This window comes from Toxorhynchites rutilus, chromosome 3 (assembly GCF_029784135.1).
Source record: "Toxorhynchites rutilus septentrionalis strain SRP chromosome 3, ASM2978413v1, whole genome shotgun sequence".
Classification (NCBI taxonomy): domain Eukaryota; kingdom Metazoa; phylum Arthropoda; class Insecta; order Diptera; family Culicidae; genus Toxorhynchites; species Toxorhynchites rutilus.
Genome location: NC_073746.1, coordinates 240874400 through 240891080, shown reverse-complemented (window position 1 = coordinate 240891080; position 16681 = coordinate 240874400). Strand labels below are relative to the sequence as shown.

At 41.2% G+C, this 16681-nt stretch overlaps 1 protein-coding gene across 2 annotated transcripts in view; it reads left to right on the top strand.

Annotated features, from left to right (window-relative positions):
• The window catches only part of LOC129779517 (organic cation transporter protein), a 52331-nt gene extending 44420 nt beyond the window's left edge, over positions 1–7911 (top strand). For both annotated transcript variants that reach the window (XM_055787036.1, XM_055787037.1), the window contains exons 2-4: positions 5397–5775; positions 5865–6008; positions 6679–7911. In XM_055787036.1, coding sequence (XP_055643011.1) covers positions 5397–5775; positions 5865–6008; positions 6679–7663 — 1508 coding nt within the window. In that variant the 3' untranslated portion in view covers positions 7664–7911. The remainder of the gene's footprint in view (positions 1–5396; positions 5776–5864; positions 6009–6678) is intronic.
• The last annotated feature ends 8770 nt before the right edge of the window (positions 7912–16681 follow it).

Below are 16681 nucleotides of genomic sequence, written 5' to 3'. Positions count from 1 at the left end.
AAGGTTACATTTTTTCTGGAAATAATTCATATTTTTTTTTCAAACGGTATACAATCGAGTCCGACCTGTATAAGGAACTAGGTTAACAAAGAAAATATTGATTAAGTATGTTATTCAAACTAAATTGTGATTATCACGCAGGAACTGTTCAATCAGATAGAAATGTTTAAAAAGCTTCACAGGAACATTTTCAGTTGATTTCAATATTCCGGACATATTCTTCAGGTTTGATTTAACGTTCGAAGGTGTAATTTCGACACAATCATCTGAACCTTCCTGAATATTCTCCAACTAGGTTGGACTACTATCTTCAGTGTTTTCCTCAGCTTTTTCCAGTATATCGATATCTGGCATCAGATCACAGCAAATCACGTTTTGGTCCTTTTCGCACTAATTATTAAAAGACGTTGAGTAATTAAACGGTACTGTTCTGTCGACATCAGCAAGCTCACGACACATTATTTCTGCCAGCGGAATATCATGATCATCATTGAAGGAAAATTTGGTTTTCTTGAAGCAATTTTAAACAGGTTTTCCTGAAGCAAATTTTTAACCTTATTGATCTTAGAGGGTGGAAGTATTCCAATTGCATCCAATACCGGTGTATCTGAAGGGTTCTAGAGTGCATTTAAATACAGTAAGAATGCTGAATAACATGAAGGTTAAAAAGGACAAAAATCCTCCATTTCTTGTAGTCTTCGTTTAACCAATTAATCGAAAATGACGATAAAACTGATTCAGGTTCTCGATTATGTCGAAGTCCAGCTGCTGAACTACCGATGTAAAGTTTTGTGGAAAAATTGTAAGCTTATCGATTTGCGCTTTGGTCGGAGTGATTTTGGGTGCGCAGTGATGAGTGATGACCACCTTTGAGTAGAAATAGATATAAGTATAATACATTACCATTACACATAATTCCAGCATTAATACCTTTTTATTTTCATTGCAATTGTTTCGTCAAGTTGCATTATCCATTTCTCAAAAAGCATTGAAGCCATTCAGGCCTTGGTGTTGCTCTCGTATATCACTGGTGGTGACTTCTTCTTCTTGAAACGTCTAGTGTCGTTTTGTTTCCAATTTTCAATTTTAAATTTTCCCTTCCAATTTCATTTTTCCTATAGCTTGAAGAATATTGATACCGTACTTTGTGCAATACTGATTTTTTTTTGTAGCTTCAGACCCATTCCGTCCATACTTTTCGACCTGCTCGATGATGCTTAAACGTTGCACAATGGTTAGCGTTTTAATCGTTCGCTTGAATGGTTTTTCGTGGTTTTCCATACTTGAAAAGAAATTCCTTGATGACACGAACAATTCGTCTTCACTTTCAAGAGAAATTGAAATGTTGCAATACTCAAAAAATGTTACCAATGCATCATTTATTGCAAAACTCTAAAAATGTTACCAAATGCAAGGATACTGACGAGATGGAAAGCATATTCTACGACTCTTTGTATGCAGTCCTGAATGAGCATGTTCTATGTAGATGATTCACGAGACACTCCTACAAGCGAAAGTCCGCCTATTTTTGAACGTTTATCCGCAATCAGAAGCATTCAAATCTATTCCAACGCAAAATAACTTTTAACGCTAATAGCGCTGATACCCCGGAAGGATTGGCAAATCTGTTCGCAGAACATTTCGAGGAGGTACATTGCACCAATTGATAGGGCAGGATCGTGATTTCCGGCAGATAAATAATCCCAGGAACCACACTCGGATCACAGATAAAAAATCAAACTTAATGTCATCGTTTTTAATTCGCGATCTTTATTCCTCGAAGGTTGGATTAGGAAGAAGGTAGGGCTGTTTACCCTACGTTGTATTAATACAATGCAGTACAGGAAAACCTTTTTTTGTGCGGGGATAGGGACCGCATAAAAAAAATCGTGCATAACTTCACCAGTAACTTTCAAAAACCGTGTTCGGTACACATCTTGAAAAAAACTTTTTTTGTGCGGTAGATAGGGACCGCATAAAAAAAGTTTCCCCCAAGAAAACCGTTCACCGTTCAATTTCCTTTTCTTTCCTTGCTTTGCGATGGAACAGTTTGCCTTTTCGGTTGCTCGTGGCTGTTTTGTAATTTTAGTTGCATGCCAAAACGTGATGCTGTTAGATATCATGTCATGCAAAAACTTAGAGCATTTGATGGGATGAGGGGGATGATTTCAGAAGTGGGCAATTGAGATGCAATTATGCTTTTTTTACACTAAAATGCATATAAACCATCGAAAAAAACTAAATGGACGATAACTTCGTCAAATATGCTTCTTTTCATATACCGCACAAAAAACCGCACAAACAAAATCGCACAAAAAAAAAAATCGCCCAAAAAAAACCGCACAAAAACAGGTTACTGTACTAGCATTGTATTACTTTCAGTAGACCCAAAGAAAATCATTCGTTTGGCTTGTGATATCCGCCACGAAAACAAGATATGCCATCCATCCACTTTTGAAATTCCCAGCCGGTTTTCCCTCACTTCACATTAATTCCGCAATTTCTTTACGAAGAAACCTAAACCTCATTGAAGTACTTCTCCTCTAGTAAATCATTGTACCTCGGTAACATATGAAATTTTGCTATACTGTGCTTCAAGAAAAGCTCGAAACTCACGATGATCCAACGCGTGCGAGTTGCTTGATGATTTGGACGATATGCTTCAAAACATCCTCGAATCCTACGTTCATAGGGAAAAGGCAAGCCAATTCCTCGGTTACTTTAAAATCCTTGTATATGTTCCAAACAAATATTTTTAGCTGTATTTGAAATATCTATATCCCTCATCCATCACCACTGAGTAAAATACATAGTTGGCAGCTCGTTCTTTCAAACTTTCAAACAAAAAAAATTCGCTCCACAATTTTCGTTTCAGATTGAACCTTCATAACAGCAGCAGCTTCATTCCGAATCAAATAAACCATTGTCGAATTTATGCTCGTAAAAAAGTATATTTCTCCTGGAATACACGTCCTTTGTCAGCCACTTTCTTTTTTACTAATGCAGGCCTCCTTTTTGCTTTAATTTACAAAACACACGAGCGAGCGAAAAATGCGAGACACTGAAATGGTGAATGAACTTGACTGCCGCAGGAAGAGAGTGCAGCAAAATCGAATGAATTCTTTCCCAAACTTTCTCTTTCTCTCTCTCTCTCGCTCTCTTATATACTCACGCTTATGTACATTCTGTTCTCTCTCATAAGACTCTTGAAAACGTCCCAGCAGTTACCGCAGTTACAGAAAATGATCAGGATATACATAGTTAACAAGAATTACTCACAAAGTTATTTTTATTCAATTGTATGGAAGAATTACAGGCAAACCTGTTTTTGTGCGGGGGATAGGGACGGCACAAAAAAATCGTACTAAACTTCACCAGTAGCTTTAAAACATAGTGGAAAAACATTTTTTTTGCAAACATGTTTAAAGAGTTTAAAAAGTTTACTTATCAATCTTTTTTTATGCGATGGATAGGGACCGCATAAAAAAAGTTTCCTTGAGAAAACATAATCCTAATGATTTCATTCGTGATCAATATTCGATTTCCTTTTTTCACTTTAATAAGTGGCCTACTCACTTGTGCAGATCATAAAATCATTTTTTGCACCCTTCAATAAGCTCCTACTGACACCTTAAAACAAAACATGACAATGGGAATTAGCTGACACAGTCCCTATGTAGAGCGATGAAATACATAGTGAAGAAAAACAGGTTTTACATAAAAACGCATAAAAACAGGTTTTACTGTATATTCTCATTTTGGCCCATATCATTTTTTTTTTCAAATCAGGCTGCAGGCCGCATGAAGCAAGTTGGAGGGCCACCACCGCTCTAGATAGTCATCTGATTTTGAGAACTCACGTTAATATAATCGTCACGAAAAGTGACATTTTGCTCCGGTCACTGTACTCGTTACACGGCAGAAATTCTAAACTTTGTCTGAAACATCAGATCGTGCGGCTGTTCCCAGACGCACAGGCTGAGACTGCAACGCGCTGAGAACATCGGAGGTTCACGACAGAGCATGTCTGGGTACTAGGGAAGTGAAATTCCACAAATTTATTCAGAGATTTGGAGAGACGTGCTTTAATTCCGAGCATAAAATTGCCCAGAAACTTTATGATTTACAGTAGTATCATAGGTTTGGATTTGAATTAGGTTAAGTGAGTAGTATATTTTAAAAATAAAAATCAAGTCCTTTCTCTCCTCTTTCAGCAAGTATTTTTTTGTTTTGTTTTGCTTGCTCAGTTTTGCAGTTTTGCTTCACTAAGACAACCGGATGCCGCAAAAAAGTTCAACTGTTCTCACTAGTACATCTCCAAAACATTGAAGAGTCGGAATAAAGTACCAAAAGAAGACAAAAGTCCCGAAATACACTGAGAAACAGATTTCGACGCTGTAACCCCAACGCCGCTGGTTGATAAAAAAATATTCCGAATAATGTTTTGTTTTTGACGGTGAACTTTACATCCCTCTTTCGAGGACGCACATTCCCGGAAACGGTCGATACTATTCCATGGATAGTTGTACTGCATCCCCAAACATAAAATATAAGTTTAAACATAAGTTTGAACAGAAAGTGATGCTGTATATTGCCAATTCTGAGAGATGTATTTCTAAGCAATGGCTTAAGCCCTCTGGGTTGGCTATCAATCAACATGTGTATCAGAACGAATGTTTGTAGAAAATTTTGATCCAACAACAAAAACATCCTGCAGCATTTGATCCCATTAGTACCCAAAAACCTCAACTCGACAAATTCACCTCAGTGTCGTCCAATCGAATATTTCTTCGGGATTTTGAGCTTCTTGGTGTTCAAAATCAAGAGAATGAAGAGATGCATTCGAAAAGTTTATATGAAGGCTGTTAAACGCACCTGTTCTGACATGAAACGAAAGCTCGCCGTACAGCCGACTTCGGACTGTTTTCATGTATTCACTAATTTTTTTCAACTATGGACAATGTATCTTTAATTTCAATATATCATGTCTTCTTCTTATGCTTGTCTTTTTTTTGACACCTTGAGGAAGAAATTCCAAAATTTTAGTTGACATCCAGTACAATGGTGCAGACTTACTCAAAGTTTGCTTCACATTTTTTTATATCAATCGCTAATAAGTCTTCCAAATGTAAATGTATAATACTATCCATGTATCAACACAGAAAACCTTTCAGCCCATGCATTAAACCGATTCTTCAGCTATAGTTACTCAAATACCCTCACTAATTTTGCAGCAATTTCACGCCGCTTTCTGTAGGTGCCAGATACTTCATGCCGTAATTACTCAAGAGAAACTAATTGAATAATTGATTTCAGAGATATTCCAGTTCTGATTGTTGTAGGTCAATGTTTCCTGCTGACATTAATGATTGTTTCCTTTTTCTCTTCTCCAATAGTGACCGCAACGAACGCAGCGAAAAAAAGCGACTCCAAATGGAATCTGGACCCGGTGCAGCGCGCCATGGGCCAGCTCGGTTGGTGGCACATCTTGGTTTGCGCGGTGGTTTTTCCACTGAAATTTCCCGTGGCATGGCATCAGATGGGCATTATCTTCTTGGGTGCGGCCATGAATTACACTTGTGCTTCGAACACCACCCTGGACAAGTGCTCGAGTGAGTGCACCAGCTGGGAATACGACACCAGTGTGTTCAGCTCGACGATCATCAGCGAGTGGAACTTGGTCTGCGAGAAAGCCAATCTGGTTAACCTGTCGCAAACCATCTTCATGTTTGGTATTCTGGTCGGCGGTGTGTTGTTCGGGTCTCTGGCTGACAAGTAAGTCCGGTCGGCAGCAAATGACATGGAAATGGAAACGAGTTTTACGCTCGATTGATTGATGCTTTTTTTCTGTATCTCGTGCTCAGGTTCGGAAGAAGGCCGCCGATGGTGATTGCGGTTATAATTCAGCTGATCTCGGGTGTTGCAGCTGCATACATCCCATGGTTTTGGGGATTCGTTGTACTTCGCTTCATCACAGCCGTGGCAACCGGTGGAACAATGGTCACCAGGTAAGCCGAGCTCCGTTTGCAGTTTTCTGACCGTTTCGAATTATAAAAGGAACGGTAAATTATGCGAAACCTTTTCTGTTCTGGTACAACTTACAGCAACTGTCGACACTAGAATGTCTACGATGCAAAGTATCGTTCAATTAGTTTAGATTGTGTCGTTGAACTAGTGGATCGATTGTTGTTGTTTATGTTGCGGACATTTTTCTAACTGTAATTTGTAATCAATCAGGCGTAGTCAATTGTATACACATATACCTTTCACTTGCATTATAATTCGAAGGTCAATTATATGTGGGTTGTAAAATAGTACAAGAGGAATGGACGGAAGCTTGACGTAGAACTGTCATTGTCTGGAACATTTGTTTTTAAATTAAATTTCTCTAGTTTTTAAAAAATGACTTCAAACCGGCTTAGCTTTCCGTCGATTTATAATGGCGGTTTGATTTGGCAGGCGTTTAGCGCTCTTCTTCTTTCTCTTGAAGGAGAGAATGAATTCAAGAGAATTCATTTTTGCCGTAGATACTAAGCACCGTTTTCAGTGACAGAACTGCTCTTCATACGTTTCTATGAATGATTCGCACAGCATTCCTATTTTATCCGTTGAATTATTTCATTATTTAACTATTGCCACTGATTCTAGTTTTACTAACAATTCATCTTTCCTTTACAGCTTCGTGCTCGTCATGGAGATCATCGGTCCGAAATGGCGCGAACTGTTCTCCGTGCTGTACCAGATTCCATTCAACCTGGGCCATCTGACGCTGGCAGGATTCGCATACTTCCTGCGCGACTGGCATCACCTCCAATTTGCACTGTCAATTTTCTCCGTGCTGTTGGTCTCCTACTACTGGTTGGTTCCTGAATCGCCTCGCTTTCTGTTTACGTCTGGCAACACGGACGGAGCTATCGAAGTGCTGGAAAAGGCTGCCAAACGCAATAAACTACCAACGGAAAACATTCGCAGTGACCTGGAGCAACACGCCAAGACAAAAAGCCACGGAACTGCCGCGAAAGGCAATCTGATTGACCTGTTCAGGACGCCCAACATGCGAATGAAATCGTTGTTCATGTGCTTCAACTGGTTCGTCTGTGGACTGGCATTCTTTGGCGTGGCTCAATACATTGGACACTCTGGGGGAGATATTTTCACCAATGTAGCCATCGGAGCCGCTTTGGAACTTCCGGGAACTGTCATTTGTATCTACATGATGAAAGCCTATGGACGTAAAAAAACTTTAATAACATCGAACACTCTCACCGGTCTAACTATGCTCGCGATCGCCTTCGTTCCACATGATGCCACTTGGCTGAATGTTGGTCTGGCGTCTATCGGTCTCGTCGGAATGAGCATCTCTTTCCCTACGGTGTACTTGTACGCAGGGGAGCTTTTCCCAACGGTTGTGCGAAATGTTGGCATCGGTACCGCATCGATGATTGCTCGAATTGGCTCGATGATTGCTCCGTTTGTGGCCGGAATGGGAGTTATATCTCACTGGTTACCTCCGATCATCTTTGGTATAATCCCACTGATAGGTGCATGCTTCGTGTTTTTCCTGCCCGAAACACAAGGTCATCCTCTGCCGGAAACACTCGAGGATGGAGAGAATTTCGGCAAACGTCAAACGGACAGCGCGGAAAGTGGCAGGCATCATTGAACTCGTCGCTTGCCAGGTTATGGCGGAAATTTTTCTGTTGCCATATGGAACTGTCGAATCGCCAGTCTCTATTGGATTAACTCTATTTTTTGTAGGATGGTTTTTATGAATCAAATACTGATATTCATCAAATAGTAGAAAGCAGCTTTCATGTACAAAAAAAGTAATTCAGTAGATGTAATGACAAAACATATCCACCCCGTGAATGATATTTTATTAAAAAGATGCTACGATAATAAGTTATGAAATGTGCATACATTTATTTGAAACGATGTGAGAATTCCCTGTATTAGGTAAAACTAGTAAAAACAAATTCAGTTACACTCTTCACAAAAGATGTTCAGAGCTTGATTTCACAGAATCAGTTCTTTTTGAGAAAGAGACATTTTTCTGTATATCAGCAAACTTAATTTTACTAACGAGACGACGGTTATTAAAGACTTTATTGAAAAATTGCTGATCCGGCGAACTTCGATCCACTCACAATTGCCTTTTAGATATCAATTCTTTCGAACATTCAAATTTTCTTATTGAGCGAACGTTCGTGGGTTCAATCGCAGAACTCTCCAATGATTGAACTTCTAATGGGTTTTTTTATAAATTATCAATTACTTCTACCAAAATTCATCATTATAATATAAATTTATTTTCAAGCACAATTTTCACTTAAGATGCTTGATCTACTTGCAAATAACATGTTTGTCCGGAACATGGAGTACATGTTTGATGTAAAAAAAACCTTCATAATTTTTATTTTCAAAGCGTATTATTTCACCTGAGAATCCTTTGCCACTTCCGTTTCACACCAACGGAACACGTACCTTAATTCTGCAAAGGCGAGAACCAATTGGGCTGACAACGATGTCATTGTAGAACATATAAGATTTTTTTTTAAATAAAAACATTCTTTCGAAGTTTAAAAAAAAATCTTTTTTTTCTCGCCATAACATTGATCTACGAGCAGAGACGAATACAACAAAATGAAGACGGCTGAAATCGAACCATTCCTTCCTCGGGTTTTGCGTTTACCAACACATTTGGTGATGCAATTTTATTTATATAATAGGAGTACTAAGGAATAGACAAGTTTCTTCGTTTTTTTTTTCAAAAATTAATACTTTATTCTGCAAAAATTGTTACAAATTTAGTATTGCCCATCGCTAGTCACAACTTTATCCCATATTTCCGGCAATTCATGGATCCCTTTGCAGAAATAATCGGCCAGTTTATCGGCTCATCGAATCGATCCAATTTATGACTTCATCAAAATTGAAGAAGTGCTGGTCAACTAGGCCATGTCGTATCGATCGAAAAAGGTAGTAATCGGATGAAGCAATGTCTGGAGAATACGGCGGGTTGGTGGGTTTTAGCAGCTCATAGTACACCACACCCAGCTGGTCCCACCAAATAGACAGCATAACCTTCTGGTCGTGAATATTTCGCGGGGCCGTCGATTTTGATGCATCGCCGGGTATCCATACATTGCCCGACGTTTAGGATTGTCGTAATGGACCTACTTTTCATCGCCAGTAACGATTCGATGCGAAAAAAACCCTTTCTTTTATGCCGTTGGAGCAGTTGTTCGCACGTGAAAAAAAGAAGTATTTTGTTTAGCAATATATTGAAATAATATTTCGAGTGCGGCTAAAAAACCTTTTTGTGAGTGGCCAATGTTTGCCACGGCCTTATAAAGGGTTGAAGCAGAAACCCTTTGTCAACATTCTTTGTGTGGACACCGACTGGACAACATCGTTGCTGGACGGGCTGGACGGCGGGGGATCGAGTGCCTTTCTCAAGGCAAGAGGGCGTAGGTGGTAGCGCTGGAGTTTCTACTCCAGTGCTACCACCTCCGCTGGGAGTTTTCAAAGGGCCTTTCTCAAGGCTAGAGACGAATGAACTGCAAAAGTTTAAAGTCTCTATAATACAATACCTTCCTTCCTTCCTTTGTCAATTCAAAGAGCAAATTCACACGCTTTCTGGAGTAAAACCGGTAATAGTTTTTGTTTGTCTTGTCGACGATTCCAATTTTGTAAGAAACACATACGGAAATCCGGTATAAATTTTGTGTATGATACAAAAAATCTAGCACACCTGTAATAATTGTCAAGCCACTTTGTTCAGACACTAACCACGATGTGGCGGTGTGTTTTTGTTCAGTTTTGAAATGTTTCACGCACTTATAAGCAATAGCCTGAAAGTATACAAATTACGTAGTAGATTGATGCAGCATACATTTGTTGCAGAGATGTTGCACGAAACTTTTTTCGGAAACTATGCTACAGAATCACAAACGTGAGTGAAAAGTTGTTGCTTACTCGCATTGGAATTTGTTAGGGGAAATGCAGGTATAATGAACAGGGGTGGTAGAATGAGCCGGTGCTTAAATTTCAATAATTAAACTATAAACTACTTGATACATCGTGACCACCCTATTCACCACTTAAATGTAAATATGGTATATGTAGAATAATCAAAAAATGAAAAACATAAAAATATAGTTTTTATACTATAGTTTTAAACAGTTTTATTTAGCATGACCTATTGTAAGTACGAGTATATTTGTATGTTTATCTGTAGGGTTGTCCCATATCAATAGAAAGAAATTTAACACCCTTCCTTTTGACCGATTGATCTGAAATTTGGAACACGCCTTTATCTCTGCTGTCGTCATAAAACTGCGTATTCCATGATCTTGAAAATCCAAGATGGCGACAGCTACAAAATGGTGGACTACATATTTTATCAAATATTCATGAGAAATGCAAATCCAAACTGGCCACCATCACAAAACTGCGACATTTTTTTTCAATTCATCAATATAGCGACGTGAATTTGTTCGCTGACGACACAGCGATATTTGTTGTGGCAGATACATTGCAAGACTGTTACAGAAAAATGAATCTTGAACTACAAAACATAGATGACTGGTTAAAATGGAAAAAATTGAAATTAAATATAAGTAAAACGAAATACATGGTAGTGTCGACACGCAGTCTTGATAGTGGCAATCTAAGTATAAGTATAGATGGGCAACCCGTAGAAAGAGTATCATCAATCAAATATCTTGGCGTTATTCTAGACGAAACGCTGCTTTTTGAAGAGAACATTAATTATACTATAAAGAAGGCAGCTCAAAAATATGGAGTGCTTTGTAGAATAAATCGTTTCTTGACTTTTGAAAGCAAAATAACGATCTACAAAGCGCTGATCGCTCCACATTTTGATTATTGTGCATCTGTACTATTTCTTGCAAATAAGAGACAGATGCAAAGAATGCAAATGTTGCAAAACAAGGCTATGCGCCTGATATTGAGATGTGATCGACGAACTCCGCGGAGATTCATGCTAGAATGCCTACAATGGATGTCAGTCAGTCAGCGTATTAAATATTGCACGCTCACGTTTATATACAAAATGACTAATATATGACGCCGAATTACCTACGAAACACTATAATGTATGGAAGAGACATGCATCGATATAATACAAGACAAGCAAGCGACCTCAGAACCATGAACTTCCGAATGTCGTGTACCCAAAATTCAATTTTTTATAAGGGATATCGACTGTATAATACCTTACCCAATGAGGCAAAGACAGCAACAAGCCTTCGTAGTATTTGTAAAGAGTTTTTGAAGCATGATTTAAATTTTTGACCTGGTGTGTAATCAATGTTAGTATGTAAGATGACGAAGCTATAACAGATTAATATTTTTTTTGTGCTTTTGTCTTTTTTATCATTAGACTATGATGATGGTGGTATTTTATTTGTTTGTACTCGTTTTTAATTTATTTTTTTTTTTTTATACATTTCGAGTAGTCTACAACAGTTTGAGCATCGTGCACGTGAAACGGCATAGAGAAGCTTAACATTGAGCATTGGCTAAAAAAATAGTTCTGTTTTTAAGAAAATCATATTCTAAGGGATTGAAAGTGGAAATTGCGAACAAGCTAGGGATAGCTCAACCGGAATTCTTGTAAATTTTTCTTTTTTACAGATGATTGACGAGATCTTTCTGTGTTGTGGCAGATCTCATTGCAGATTCAGATTGAAGCGATTATACCCCAGTTTGAATGAAGGGCCTGAAGTATCGGCTGGAATTAGGCTTAGGTTTGCTCAGCTGTCTGGTCTCGAAAACGATTAACAGATCGTTGTCGGGTATCCAGTAAAGCGGGATTTCCTTTGTAAATTCAAAGCTGGTATGGATATAGGTATTAGGTTCGATTCCTGATCGGTCAAGGGTCTTCCCGGATTGGAAATTCTCTTGACATGCCTTGGAATATCTAGCGTTCATATAATGCCATTACTTGCTCTTTCGAGTGACAATCTATGTATATGCTCTTAACTAATATACTGGTTTTGTTTGTATTATAAAAGAAATCCATATATATATATATATATAGTTATCAAAGAAAATTCGTCCAGCTCAAATCGTTGTAGGAAAATAAAGTGGGACCGTCATCATTATTACATAATGAATATAGTACTGTTTTAGGTGTAGGTGCATGTGTGTGTGTTTTTTTTATCTTTAGACTATGATGATGATGGTATGTTGTTTTTATTATTTTTTTTCTTCAATTTTTAATAATTTTAGTTATTAGATTAGTTTAAAAATAATTGTGAAGTCTACAAGAGTTTGAGCATCGCGCGCGTGAACTGGCATAGTAAAATTTGAAATTGAACATTGGCAAAAGTGATTTTTTTCTTTGTTTTTGTTTTGTTTAATAAGATCGATCCATTCCAAGGGATTGAAAGTGGAGACTGAAAAGAAGCTAGGGATAGCTCAACCGGAATACTTGTAAATTTATCCTTTTGACAGATGATTGACGAGATCTTTCTGTGTTGTGGCAGATCTCATTGCAGATTCAGATTGACGCGATTATACCCCAGGTTGAATGAAGGGCCTGAAGTATCGGCTGGAATTAGGCTTAGGTTTGCTCAGTTGTCTGGTCTCGAAAACGATTAACAGATCGTTGTCGGGTATCCAGTAAAGCGGGATTTCCTTTGTAAATTCAAGGCTGGTACTGACATAGGTATTAGGTTCAATTCCTGATCGGTCAAGGGTCTTCCCGGGTTGGAAATTCTCTTGACATGCCTTGGGAGAGTTACTGGGCCTGAAGTGTCGGCTAGAATTAGGCTCGGGGTTGCTCAGCTGTCTGGACTCGAAAGCGATCGCATTAGTAGATCGTTCTCGGGAATCTAGTAAAGCGGGAAATCCCTTGTAAATTCATGGCTAATGCTGATATAGTCAAGTGTCTTCCCGGATTGGAAATTCTCTTGACATGCCATGGAATATTTAGCGTTTAGATAATGCCCTTACTTGTTCTTTTGATAAACAATCTATGCCAGTGGTACAACCGGACCGTTTTTTGTTTTTAACTAGCTTACTGGTTGATTTGATATTACAAAGAAACTCCTCCATATAATTATCCACAAGATAACTCGTCCAGCTCAAACCTATGTAGGGGAAAGAGGTGGGACCATCATCATTAAAAAAAAAAAAAAAAAAACCATCTGGATTGAACCAGAATCTGGAGGAGTCCCACCACGGTCGCAAAATCTGCAAGTACCGACCATTGGCCGTGGAGCTCAAGGAACTGTGGGGGCTAAGGGAGGTCCCAAGAATTGTTCCAGTCGTTCTCTCTGGAACTGGAATTGTCCCGAAGACACTTCTGGAAGCGCTAAAGGTGTTGAACATGGAGAAGGAATTGGCCGGCATCCAAAAGTCGGTCATCCTTAGCACCTGCGCGATTGTCCGACACTCAGTCAGGACTGAAACAGCACGAGCATGCAGATACGTGCATTCCGCAGAGCCTAGTCCCCCTTTGGCATTCAGAAGCCCGGGGGCAGGTGAAAATTCTGGCTAGGTTCGCCTAGTTAAGAAGTGAGATAAGTCTGCCAAAAAAAACATCTCACATCATCGCAGAAGAGCAGAAAGGATGCAGGAAAAATACGCATGGCTGCAAAGACCAGGCCATCATCGACGCAGCCATAGTCGGCCAGGCGGTATATAACCAGCGGAACCTAAGTATGGCCTACATCGATTACAGGAAGGCTTATGACTCCATACCTCACTCGTTTCTCGTCCGGGTATTGGAGCTCTACAAAATTGATCCCGTCGTCGTTAGGTTCCTGCAGCATGCGATGAGGCAGATGAGCACGTCTCTGCACCTCAGTGATGGGGAAAATGTGTTGCAGTCTAGAACGCTGCAGATAAAGAGGGGGATATTCCAAGGCGACTCTTTCAGCCCGCTTTGGTTTTGTCTGGCACTGAACCCCCTCAGTAGGACGCTCAATAGAAACGGTCATGGCTATAAAATAAGGTATGGCGACGGCGCCCACGAAGAAGTGACCCATACCTTCTACATGGATGATCTCAAGGTCTACGCTGATTCACGTCAGCGTCTAGGTGTAGCTATCTGCATGGAGTTCGGCCTCGACAAGTGCCGCTGTGTCCATCTGCTGAAAGGGCAGCTTACCGAATCCGGAGGTTACGAGGTCTATGACGGCGAGTTCATAAGAGACATGGTTCGTGGCGAATCCTATAAATATCTTGGATTCCGACAGCTCACCGGGATTCGCCACTCCGACATCAAGACGGAGCTGCGAGACAAGTTCTTGAGTTGAGTGAACTGTGTCCTGAGGACTTTCCTCAACGCGGGGAACAAGGTACGCGCGATCAACACATTCGCGGTTCCCCTGCTGACCTTCAGTTTTGGTGTAGTCAAATGGAGCAAAACTGACCTAGAGGACCTTGAGAGGAGGATGAGGAAAGCATTTAAAGAGGCCGGAATGCACCATCCTCAATCGGCACTGGAGAGAATTTCACTGCCACGCAAAGAAGGGGGACTTGGAATAGTCGACCTATCTGCACTGTGTGTTGCCCAGGTACGACAACTGCGCGAGTACTTCGCAGAACGCGCCAACCAAAACGCGCTATACCGGGCTGTCTGCGCCGCCGACAGAGGATACAGCGCTCTGCACTTGGCGCAAGCGGAGTACCAACTCAACTGCAATCTGCAGACAGTGGAGGAGAAGATTGCAGCTTGGAAGCAGAAGGCAGTGCATGGTGCCCACCCCCATCAACTGGACCGGCCACACGTCGACAAGGCCGCATCTAATCTGTGGCTAACGCGTGGTGAACTCTCTTCAGTAGTAGAAGCCGACATGATAGCCATCCAGGACAGGATAATGCCGACGAGAAACTGCAGGCGGTACGTCTGGCATCAAGACGTTGATGACATTTGCCGGATATGCCATCAACCAGGTGAAAACATAGATCACATTATGGGAGGCTGTCCCGTTTTGGCCAACGCAGCCTACACCGAGCGCCACAACAACGTGGCCCGTATTGTTCAACGACAACTGGCGCTCCAATGTGCTCTACTGGAAGACAACGTACCAAACTACCGGTACCTGCCTGCACCTGTCCTGGAAAATGACCGTTTCAAGCTGTACTGGGATCGCACTGTTCTGACCGACCTCTCGATCCACCACAACCGCCCAGATATAATGGTTTACGACAAGAGCGACCGCAAAGTCACCATCATCGATGTCGCTATTCCACTGAACCAGAATCTGGAGGAGACCCACGGTCGCAAAATCTGCAAGTACCGACCATTGGCCGTGGAGCTCAAGGAACTGTGGGGGCTAAGGGAGGTCCCAAGAATTGTTCCAGTCGTTTTCTCCGGAACTGGAATTGTCCCGAAGACACTTCTGGAAGCGCTAAAGGTGTTGAACATGGAGAAGGAATTGGCCGGCATCCAAAAGTCGGTCATCCTTAGCACCTGCGCGATTGTCCGACAATTTCTCGGTCAGGACTGAAACAGCACGAGCATGCAGATACGTGCATTCCGCAGAGCCTAGTCCCCCTTTGGCATTCAGAAGCCCGAGGGCAGGTGAAAATTCTGGCTAGGTTCGCCTAGTTAAGAAGTGAGATAAGTCTGTGAAAAAACTAGGACAGGATAATGCCGACGAGAAACTGCAGGCGGTACGTTTGGCATCAAGACGTTGATGACATTTGCCGGATGTGCCATCAACCAGGTGAAAACATAGAGCACATTATGGGAGGCTGTCCCGTTTTGGCCAACGCAGCCTACACCGAGCGCCACAACAACGTGGCCCGTATTGTTCATCGACAACTGGCGCTCCAATGTGCTCTACTGGAAGACAACGTACCAAACTACCGGTACCTGCCTGCACCTGTCCTAGAAAATGACCGTTTCAAGCTGTACTGGGATCGCACTGTTCTGACCGACCAACCGTCCAGATATAATGGTTTACGACAAGAGCGACCGCAAAGTCACCATCATCGATGTCGCTATTCCACTGAACCAGAATCTGGAGGAGACCCACGGTCGCAAAATCTGCAAGTACCGACCATTGGCCGTGGAGCTCAAGGAACTGTGGGGGCTAAGGGAGGTCCCAAGAATTGTTCCAGTCGTTCTCTCTGGAACTGGAATTGTCCCGAAGACACTTCTGGAAGCGCTAAAGGTGTTGAACATGGAGAAGGAATTGGCCGGCATCCAAAAGTCGGTCATCCTTAGCACCTGCGCGATTGTCCGACAATTTCTCGGTCAGGACTGAAACAGCACGAGCATGCAGATACGTGCATTCCGCAGAGCCTAGTCCCCCTTTGGCATTCAGAAGCCCGGGGGCAGGTGAAAATTCTTGCTAGGTTCGCCTAGTTAAGAAGTGAGATAAGTCTGCCAAAAAAAAAAATATGGGTATGCAAAATTGCAAAATTGGGGTTTTTTTAAGTTCTGCTTTCGCATGGAACAGTCACGAAAAATTGTTTGCGTGTGAATGCGTCTGAGCGGAGGAATATTCGCACCCATTTCCGCATTCGACTTGATGTTCCTGTGATGCAATCCATTAGCATCAGTTTCTGTTCTGCTTTCGCATGGAACAGTCGTGAAAAATTGTTTGCGGTCAGGACTGAAACAGCACGAGCATGCAGATACGTGCATTCCGCAGAGCCTAGTCCCCCTTAGGCATTCAGAAGCCCGGGGGCAGGT